This window comes from Alosa pseudoharengus, unplaced genomic scaffold, assembly GCF_046254945.1.
Source record: "Alosa pseudoharengus isolate Yale_2024_CS ecotype anadromous, Long Island Sound unplaced genomic scaffold, YU_APseudo_1.1 YU_APseudo_1.1_scf_20, whole genome shotgun sequence".
In the NCBI taxonomy this organism is placed as follows: domain Eukaryota; kingdom Metazoa; phylum Chordata; class Actinopteri; order Clupeiformes; family Clupeidae; genus Alosa; species Alosa pseudoharengus.
Window position 1 is genome coordinate 27,137,169 of NW_027468664.1, and position 11,085 is coordinate 27,148,253.

Sequence of the window (11,085 nt, forward strand, 5' to 3'; positions counted from 1 at the left end):
GACAATAACCAAAGAAAGGAATTTCCTCTCCTTCCTATTGAGATATTCTTTTTTGTCCATATCGCCCACCCCTAGTGTCCACTTTCACCTTTATTGTTTGCCATGGCCATTGAGCCACTGGCCATTTGGTTACGATCAGAGGAGAGATTTGAGGGCATTTCCCGCCAGGGAGTAATACACAAACTGTCACTGTATGCGGATGATTTACTTCTTTACGTATCAAATCCTACTACCTCTCTTCTAATAGTTTTAAACATTTTGAAACAATTTGGTCAACTATCTGGTTATAAACTAAATTTAGGAAAGAGTGAATTATTTGCAATTAACAATTTACCGGGGCGATTGCCAGATAATATAGCACCTTTCAAATGGGTGGATGAGGGATTTAAATATTTGGGAGTTTTCATTTCTAGGTCTCTATCAGATACTTTTAACAACAATTTTGTTCCTTTGCTCAAGAGAGTCGAGGAAGATTTTGGCAGATGGTCTAGTTTACCATTGTCCTTGGCTGGCAGGGTGAACCTCATTAAAATGACTGTCCTGCCAAGGTTCCTCTACCTTTTTCAACATATCCCTGTACTTATTTCAAAAAAGTATTTTGCCAAATTAGACAAATCAATATCAACCTTCCTATGGGCCGGTAAACCTGTGCGTATGCGGAAAAAGATACTGCAGCTTCCAAAGCGGGCTGGGGGGCTTGCCCTCCCCAATTTTTTACATTATTATTGGGCTGCTAACATTCAAAATTTTTTATTCTGGACCGTTGAATCGACTATCTTGCAACTTGCCTGGGTCCAAATGGAATTTTCTTCCACTCAGATGTCATTGCGGTCATTTTTGTGTTCCCCGCTTCCTGTGTCTGTTACTAATGTCAGCACTAGCCTAGTGGTCACTCAGTCGCTTAAAATTTGGTTGCAATTCAGAAAGCACTTTGGCCTACAAGGTTCCTCTACCTTAGCTCCAGTGTTCCACAATCACAATTTTAAACCATACACTATGGATTCTGCCTTTCAACTTTGGTCTGATAGTGGCATATTATCTGTTAAGGATCTCTATGATAAGGGGACCTACATGTCTTTCACTGATCTGTCTGCTAAATTTAAGCTACCATCATTTCACCTTTTTCGTTTTTTTCAAGTTAGGCATTTTGTTCAGAAACATTATCCTGATTTCCCTAATCTCCCCCCACAGACATTACTGGACACTCTTCTTATGACAAACCCCAATCAGAAAGGGAATATTTCACATATTAGCAGTGCTATGGACTGCATCAATTCAGTATTCCCCCAGCAGACGAGGGAGTCATGGGAACAGGATCTTGGGCTTAATATAAACGATGACCAGTGGGGCAATATCCTTGAGTTAGTCCATAACTCCTCCATTTGTGCCCGACATGGGCTGATTCAATGTAAATTCATACACAGGATTTATTACACCAATCATAGATTGTCTAAAATTTACCCCAATGTTGTTGACGCTTGCAACAGATGCCACCAGTCCCCTGCCGACCTCATGCACATGTTTTGGTCATGCCCAAGGATGACAGTTTTTTGGGCTTAATTATTTGATACTCTTCAAATGGCCTATAATTTTGTGGCAGATCCACACCCCCTCTCTGCCCTTTTTGGTATCTCACCTAATAATACCCTATCAGCTAAAGCACGACATTCCATGGCCTTCTGCACCCTACTGGCCAGGCGATTGATTCTTCTAAATTGGAAGCAAGCTCTGCCCCCATCCCATGATCGTTGGATCAAGGAAGTTTTATATAATCTGAAGTTGGAAAGGCTGAGGTTTTCTCTCAGGGGCTCCCTGAAGAGCTTCAATCGAATTTGGAACCCCTTACTATCCATCATAGAGTCTTTAGACATCGTTCCTGAGGAGTCAGATATCTGAGTTTTTCCTAACTTTTATCGTCATAACTTAACACCCCGCTTTTGTTTCTATTTATTTCATTTATTTATTTATTTATATATTATTATTTTATTTCTTATTTAAAATACATATTTGTATAGATATTTAATTGCTCCATTTATTTAGTCATTTATTTATTGTTTTTTTATTTTTTATTTAAATGTTTGTTATACCCAGAGACAGGTGGGGTTGTGGGATGGGCCCACAGAAATGGGAGAAGGGTGGGCGGGGTGGGGGTAAGGTAAACATTGGAATTATGAGCATTGTTTTTATGTCGTTTTGCTGTCCCATTGTGGATGTTTTGTATTATTATTGATGCTCAATAAAAATATATATATAAAAAAAAAAATGAGTGCATATAGAGGCTATTATGTCCGTCAGTTCTCATTCATAAGCTGGACAGCCCTCGGGATGAAGGTTGCCTTCGTCCTCTGTGTCCGGCAAAGCGGAAAGCGGAGTCTGCGTCTTGTGCTTTGACACAACAGACTGGGAAATGTTTAAGCGGAGTCTGCGTCTTGTGCTTTGACACAACAGACTGGGAAATGTTTAAGCAGGCAGCCACTTACAACAACCAGACAGACATAGAGGAGTATACAGACACTGTAACCTCTTACATCACCAAGTGCATTGATGATGTGACCCACACAAAAGACATCATCACTCGGGCTAACTGGAAGCCATGGCTGACAGGGGATGTCCTCAGGCTGCTGAGGGCCAGAGACAAAGCCTACAGAGCTGGGGATGAAGCTGGCATGAGAACAGCGAGAGCCAACCTGTCCCGTGGCATCAAGGAAGCAAAAAAGGAATACACTCACAAGATAACCACCCACTTCAAAGACAGCAGGAACGCACAAAGCCTATGGCAGGGCATTCAGGCCCTCACGGACTACAAGCCCGCGCCACAGAGCTGCGAGAGCAACATCCCTCTGCTCAACAACCTGAACCGCTTCTTTGCTCGCTTTGAAGCACAAAACAGCACCTGCCCACAGAAGACCCATCCCCCTCTACATGAGCAGCCCCTGTGCCTCTCTGCCGACAGCGTGAAGAGGACACTTGCTGCTATCAACACCCGTAAGGCAACAGGTCCAGACAACATCCCTGGTCGTGCGCTGAAGGACTGCGCAGGGGAGCTTAAGGATGTCTTCACAGACATCTTTAACACTTCCCTGAAGCAAGCCATCGTCCCATCTTGTTTCAAAGCTGCCACCATCATACCTGTGCCGAAGAAAACTGCTCCATCCTGCTTCAATGACTACCGCCCTGTGGCACTGACACCCATTATCATGAAGTGCTTTGAGCGGCTTGTCATGTCACATATCAAATCCATTCTCCCCCCCACCCTGGACCCCTTCCAGTTTGCATACCGAGCCAAACGGTCTACAGAGGATGCAATCTGCTCTGCCCTCCACCCAGCCCTCACCCACCTGGAAAAAAGAGACTCATATGTGAGATTGCTGTTTATAGACTTCAGTTCTGCATTCAACACCATAATACCACAACAACTCATCTGCAAACTTGACAAACTGGGACTCAGTACCTACCTCTGCAACTGGCTACTGGACTTCCTCTGTCAGAGGCCTCAAGTAGTACGTGTTGGCAACAATACCTCAAGCAGCATCACACTGAGCACAGGGGCCCCCCAAGGCTGCGTGCTCAGTCCGCTGCTCTTCACCCTGCTGACGCATGACTGCACTGCAACCTACAGCAACAATCACATAGTGAAATTTGCTGACAACACAACTCTGGTGGGTCTCATCACCAAGGGCGACGAGACTCAATACAGGTTGGAGGTCGACCATCTGACCACGTGGTGCAGGGACAACAACCTCCTGCTGAACGTCAGCAAGACCAAAGAGATTGTTGTTGACTTCCGGAGAGGTCACACCCAACACCTGCCACTGACCATCGACGGTGCTGTGGTGGAGAGAGCGAGCAGCACCAAATTCCTGGGGGTGCACATCAGTGAAGACCTCTCCTGGACCACCAACACAGCATCACTGGCGAAGAGAGCTCAGCGCCGCCTGTACTTCCTGCGGAAACTCAGGCGAGCAAGTGCTCCACCAGCCATCATGACCACATTCTACCGAGGCACCATTGAGAGCATCCTCTCCAGCTGTATCGCTGTGTGGGGCGGAAGCTGCACTGAATACAACAGGAAAGCCCTGCAGCGCATAGTGAACACAGCTGGAAGGATTATTGGTGCTTCACTCCCCTCCCTGAAGGACATTTACACCACCCACCTCACCCGCAAGGCGACCAAAATTGTGAGTGATGCAAGTCACCCCGCTCACAATCTGTTTGATCTACTGCCCTCTGGGAAGAGGTACAGAAGCCTGCGCTCCCGCACTACCAGACTCACCAACAGCTTCATACACCAAGCTGTTAGGATGCTGAACTCTCTCCCTCCTCTCCCCCCTCCACCCTCAGCTACATAACATCCTGGACATTGGACCCACAATGGCCGCCTGCACCACTCCACTTGCACACTTGTACACTTTGCAACTTGTTGCTGTTGTCCTGAAAACACAACACTTCTGCTGCTCTTACATAACTTGCACCACTATGCCACTTTATTTCTTACTTAGGTCAAACAGAACTACCTCAGCCTCTTATTGGCCTGACTTTGCACTAGTATTTTATTTTATTGACTGTCTATGCACAATTTCAACCAAATTTTGCTGCTCTTATTTTTTCATTATATGTGCCCTCTTATTTACTTATTTACTTACTTTTTTGTTTACTTGAATGTTATGTTTGTCTGTGGACTAAAAATTGGTAAAATATGTCTTGTCTCCACCGTGGGATAGTGAGAAACGTAATTTCGATCTCTTTGTATGTCTGGAACATGTGAAGAAATTGACAATAAAGCTGACTTTGACTTTGACTTTGACTTTGAGGGGAGCCACTCAAACTCAGGAAACAGGATGTGAGAAGGGTCCTGAATAATCCTGCGTGCTACCTTTACAGTCTGTTGGTCACAGCAGGCAGTGAGAGTTCGGACGGGCTGCTCAATGATTTTTGAGCAGACCTTAACCACTTTCAACAGACGGTTTCTGTTTTGCAGGGTGATGGAGTGGAACCAGCTAGTGAAAGAGAAGGTTATTAGGCCTACATTTTCAATGAAAGCATAGTAGAATGTGGTGAGAATGTCTTTGTTTATCCCAAATGACTTCAGCTTCCTAAGTAGGTATAGTCTCTGATGGCACTTTTTAAGGATTTCCTCTGTGTTTGAGGAAAACCTTAGCAGGTTGTCGAAGGCTGTTCCCAGGTATTTGTATACCTCCACTATCTCCACTGGCTCCTGCTGGATGATAGTGGTGACTGCCTCAGCCAACTGTCTCTGTTTGGGTGAGAAGGTTACAATCATGTCCTTGGTTTTGCTTATGTTCAGCTCAAGACAAGACTTTTCGCACCAGACTATAAAGTCCTGCAGGGCTGAGCTGTGATAATATGTATGGCTGGGAAGCAGAGACAGGAGGACTGTGTCTTCAGCAAATTTCACAAAGTGGCAGTTTTGCTGGGTGGATCTGCAGTCGTCAGTGTAGAGGATGAAGAGAAGTGGGGAGAGGACACGCCTTGTGGAGAGCCAGTGGAGGTGAAGAGGGTGTCGGACAAGGTGTAGTTCACCAGCACCCTCTGTGATCTAAGGAAGTCTATAATCCACAGAGTGAGTTGGTGGTTGAGGTGGAAGCGTGTGATGAGCTTCTCAGCCAGAATGTGTGGCTGCATTGTGTTGAAAGCTGATGAGAAGTCTGCAAACAGAAGTCTGGCTGTGGTGTTGGGTACTTCCAGGTGCTTATGGATGGTGTTTAAGATGAATATTTTTGCGTCATCGACACCCCTATCAGCCTGGTAAGCAAACTGCAGTATGCACCCTGTATTTTAATGAAGAACATTTATTTATTTATTTACGATACATTATTCATTCACAAAGAAAATTGGTGTCCTTAAATGTTGGATTTTTCCTATTTTTTTTTTAATTAAGGCATTAAGATCAAGATATATATATGCTATAGCTCCAAATCACAAACAGTGGATTAGCTAATAGAATGTATTAACCATTAACATTTATTAACAGTTTGTTAAAAACAGCACCAACCCTCATCAGTAGCTTGATCACGATGATGATCAGATGAGCAAAGGTATCTAGTCTATCACATCACCTGAGCGCACTTTGGATAATTTTGTTTACAATAAAAAGCCTGTCGCTAGAGAAGCTGAGTGCAGAGGCATTTTTTTCCCCCTGCCTCAGTTGTATTGGTTGAAACACGTGTCAGGGACACCACAGACGCTCCTCAGGATAAGAATTGTGGTGGCCATCAAAGGTTTAAACGTTTATTAAACATTGACATACAGGTAATGCAGTGGTAAATGTGTAAGAGTAGTGGAATGGTGGCATACAAGAAGAAATATATAAATGGTGGGTGAATTAACCATTTATTTACCAGTAAACTATAAAGGTAGATGTGACCAATATCACTTAAATTTAATGTAAAGTAAAACTCGGGTAAATATACTGTTACAAAGTAACAAAAGAACAAAGTAAGCTTAACCAAATAACAAACTTAAACTTAGCAAGTTAACAAGTTAGAATGTCAAATACACCAGATAAAATAAATCACACATAAAAAAATAAAGATCAAACCCAAAAGTAAGGACAGTGAGTGAGAGAGTGTGAGAGAGAGAGAGGCCAGAGAAAGGAGAGAGACCTCTAGCCAGCGGTAGACCAGAATAATTAAGAGACCTTATCTTAAAGAGCAGCCCTGCTTTATCCCAAGGCAAAGACCATCTGAATAGGCACGACCCTCCCAACTTGCCTACAGACCATTGGTCATTGGTGCAAAGAATAGGTATGAAATTCACATACAGACTACAGTGTAGCTCTTAGTTTTCAACTATGCACAAACATTAGATGATCATGAAACCACCATGATCAGACTGCTGCCCACATTACAAGTGATAATTAAAGATCAAACATGAATGAGTAATATTCACAGCATACATTTACACAGATTTCAGAAGTGAAAATCAAACCAGTTTCTCTTTTTGGATAAATTTGACTGTATTGTTACCCCTGGGTGGTGCAGAAGGTTCTTTGTTTGAGAATGGGGGGATGGCCATTTGGCTGGTCCAAAGATCCTGGCCTTACACAAGCCCCACCAAATCATACAGTATCATACTCACATTCTAAATAGAATTGAGTATGGCTACGCCAGGCTACAATATCACAGATGTTGGCATAAATAATACATACAAGAAATTTGAATGATTGCTGTATACTGTATTACTCTCAAAATATATGGCAAAATGTGGGGCCACATCATGACAAAAATCAGGTTCTAATCAGGTGTTGAGCTTTTATTTTTTATGGGTATGCTGATGCCTTTTTAAATTTCCCTGCTGAGAGAAACTCTTTCCACACTGAGTGCAGTGATATGGCTTTTCTCCCGTGTGAACACGCTGATGTACTTTAAGATTTCCCAGATCAGTGAAACTCTTGTCACACTGAGAGCAGTGGTAGGGCCTCTCTCCAGAGTGAATATGTTGATGAGCTTTGAGATGAGACATTGTAAAAAAACTTTTATCACAAATGGAGCATTTGTATTGCTTCCCTCTTGAATGAATTTGCTGGTGCATTTTTAAATGATCCTCTCGACTGAATTTCTTGTCACACTGAGTACAGTGGTACAGTTTCTTTTTAATGTGTATTAACATGTGTCTTTGAAGATTTCTCTCTGACACAAAACCCTTCCCACATTTAGTACAGCTGTATGGTTTTTCTCCTGTGTGTATGTATTGGTGTTCTCTGAAAAGAAACATTTCAGTAAAACTTTTGCCACATTGGGAGCAGTGGTGCATCCCCTCTCCTGTGTGTTTTCGCATATGTTTTACCATACTCTGTTTGAATCTATAACTTTTACCACACAGAGTGCAGTTATATGGCTCCTGTCTTCCGTGAACACGCAAGTGGTCCTTAAAATGAGCCTTTGAGGAATAGCTCCTGCCACAATGTGTGCAGTGGTACTTTTCCCCCCTGTGAATGCGCTGATGTATTTTGAGATTTCCCTTTACGGCAAAACTCTTACCACATTCAGTGCAGTGAAATGACTTTTCTCCAGTGTGACTGCGCTCATGTCTTACCAAATCTGAAAGGTGAAAAAACCTTTTGCTGCAATGGCTGCAGGGATACGGCTTCTCTCCAGTGTGAATACGCTGGTGAATGGTGAGACAAAACTTTTGCCTGAAACTCTTACCACACTGACTGCAGTGGTAAAGTTTCTCTCCGGTGTGCAAGACCCTGTGTGCTGTGAGATGATGCTTACGTTTAAAGCTCTTGCCACACTGGGTACAGTGATATGGCCTTTCTCCTGTATGCATGTGTTGGTGTGCTTTGAAATTCCCTTTTTGTCTAAAACTCTTGCCACATTCAGAGCAGTGGTACGGCCTTTCTCCTGTGTGAATTAACATATGCTTTTTTAAAGTATCCTGTACACTGAAGTTCATGCCACACTGAGTACAATGGTATGGTCTCTCTCCTGTGTGGATACGCAGATGTATGGTGAGATAGGCCTTGCATCTGAAACTCTTCCCACACTGAGTGCACTGGTTAAGCCTCTCTCCTGTATGAATAAACACACACACACACACACACACAAAAACAAACACAGTTAATGTTTGTGCATTCAAGTTGTAGAATTCTGGGGTATTCTTACTGTATTCTGATGTGTTCATATGTTACTTCTGTGTGTAGTATACAACAGGGAGAGGTCCATACTATTGTACATAACATAACTGTAGACAGCAGGGAATTCAAGCCAAACCGTTGCAACTCTGCCATCAATCATTATGTTAAGCCCACCTAACGACTCTATACACGATTTGATTGGCCTAATAGAAGTTTAATTTTTCGAGCTCACAAGCCAACGGAGAGTTGCTAGACTAGCCCTGGCTGCTGCTAGGGTGCGTCTAGATTTCTAGGCTACACACATACCATTTCTTTACACTTTCAAAATTAAAAATACATTGATTTGTCTGCAGGATCAGTACTTTTATGTACCGAAATGGCCCCAAGGATATATGCAATTTTCTTGTAAATTTATACACATTCTGGTTTTACTCAAAACTAATCTTATTAATGTCATTATGGTCCCCAACAAAGGTGTACACTCAGTATCATCCAAAAACAAGCAATCAGACTGTTCCTTCCACAAACAATTTAATTGACATTGAGTGCAGAAGTACGTCATTTGAGACACAGTGCTTATCATTTCTCCGGTCGCCTCCATCCTGTGAGGAGTCCCAGTAAGATGGCGGCGTAGAGGTATTGCACTGACTGCACACACATATATCCTTTTTGCACTTTCAAAATTAGAAATACTTTGATTTGTCTGCAGGGTCTGTACTTTGACATACTGAAATTGCCCATCAAAACTAATCTTACTAATGTCATTGTGGTCCCCAAAAAAGGTGTACACTCATCCATCCATCCAAAATAGGCCCATGGTTGTTTTTAAACCAGACTTTAAATGTTACCAGACTGTAACATTTACATCACAAACAATTTAATTAACACAAGTGAGTTGGAGCTTCACTCTAAAATCACATGCCTACCTTTATGGGTCTCAGGCTGCTCTGCATCATTGTTGATCTCTTTGTCCTTCTCTTGTGGACCTTGTGTTCTACAGCAGTCCACCAGCACCACCGATACCTTCTTTAACTGGGCCAGAGACACAGGGTCTGCAGGGGAAAGCTGAGGACTGGAGCTGGGGACAGACGCCATGTTTCCGTAGTAGGCACAACAGCCGGGTTGTGTAGGGTACAAACAGTTAGAAATACCTACAACATTGGAATATTAAAGGTGCAGTCAGTAATTGTGCAGGAAGTCACATTTGTTTATATTAATGTATTAGCAGACACTTGTGTGCAACATTTAATATGGCAGTTGTCTACACATATCCCGCCCCTTCCACGGCAAAAAAGTCGACATGTGAATACATTGTGGTAATCCTGTGGTGTTGTGATTACACTGTGCCAATCATATGTTGTGATCTTGCACGGATAGATAGATAGATAGATAGCTGCCACTCTAGTTGGCGCCGGAAACCGAAAACCAAAAAAAAAAAAAAAGATTGGTGTTGTGACTCGTGAAGCCTTGCGTACGTGCATTTCTGCAGAAATAGATGTCCGATGAGTGCCCAAAAAGCATTACAATATGGCTGCCGAGTGGAGGGAATTGCCTAAAAGGACTTTGGAGTTATTTGTGATCATCAAGTATAAGTATAAGTATATATACTCTTTTGATCCCGTGAGGGAAATTTCATCTCTGCATTGAGATGAAGTTGGAGCTTCACTCTAAAATCACATGCCTACCTTTATGGTTCTCAGTCTGCTCTGCATCATTGTTGATCTCTTTGTCCTTCTCTTGTGGACCTTGTGTTCTACAGCAGTCCACCAGCACCACCGATACCTTCTTTAAATGGGCCAGAGACACAGAGTCTGCAGGGGAAAGCTGAGGACTGGAGCTGGGGACAGACGCCATGTTTCCGTAGTAGGCACAACAGCCGGGTTGTGTAGGGTACAAACAGTTAGAAATACCTACAACATTGGAATATTAAAGGTGCAGTCAGTAATTGTGCAGGAAGTCACATTTGTTTATATTAATGTATTAGCAGACACTTGTGTGCAACATTTAATATGGCAGTTGTCTACACATATCCCGCCCCTTCCGCAGCAAAAAAGTCGACATGTGAATACATTGTGGTAATCCTGTGGTGTTGTGAATACACTGTGCCAATCATGTGTTGTGATCTTGCGCCGATAGATAGATGCCACTCTAGTTGACACCGGAATCCGAAAACCAAAAAAAAAAAAAGGTTGGTGTTGTGACTCATGAAGCCTTGCGTACGTGCATTTCTGCTGAAATAGATGCCCGATGAGTGCCCAAAAAGCATTACAATATGGCTGCCGAGTGGAGGGACTTGCCTAAAAGGACTTTGGCGTTATTTGTGATCATCAAGTATAAGTATAAGTATATATACTCTTTTGATCCCGTGAGGGAAATTTCATCTCTGCATTGAGATGAAGTTGGAGCTTCACTCTAAAATCACATGCCTACCTTTATGGGTCTCAGGCTGCTCTGCATCATTGTTGATCTCTTTGTCCTTCTCTTGT

The 11,085-nt window shown here is 42.9% G+C and overlaps 1 protein-coding gene across 1 annotated transcript; it reads right to left on the bottom strand.

Annotated features, from left to right (window-relative positions):
- Positions 1 to 5,963: 5,963 nt before the first annotated feature.
- Positions 5,964 to 9,752, bottom strand: LOC143136715 (uncharacterized). Its single transcript, XM_076297415.1, has 2 exons — positions 9,526 to 9,752; positions 5,964 to 8,534 (listed from the first exon to the last, which is right to left on the bottom strand). Exons 1-2 carry the CDS (start codon positions 9,692 to 9,694, stop codon positions 7,273 to 7,275), a joined length of 1,431 nt encoding a protein of 476 aa, XP_076153530.1. The 5' UTR covers positions 9,695 to 9,752; the 3' UTR covers positions 5,964 to 7,272.
- Positions 9,753 to 11,085: the final 1,333 nt, after the last annotated feature.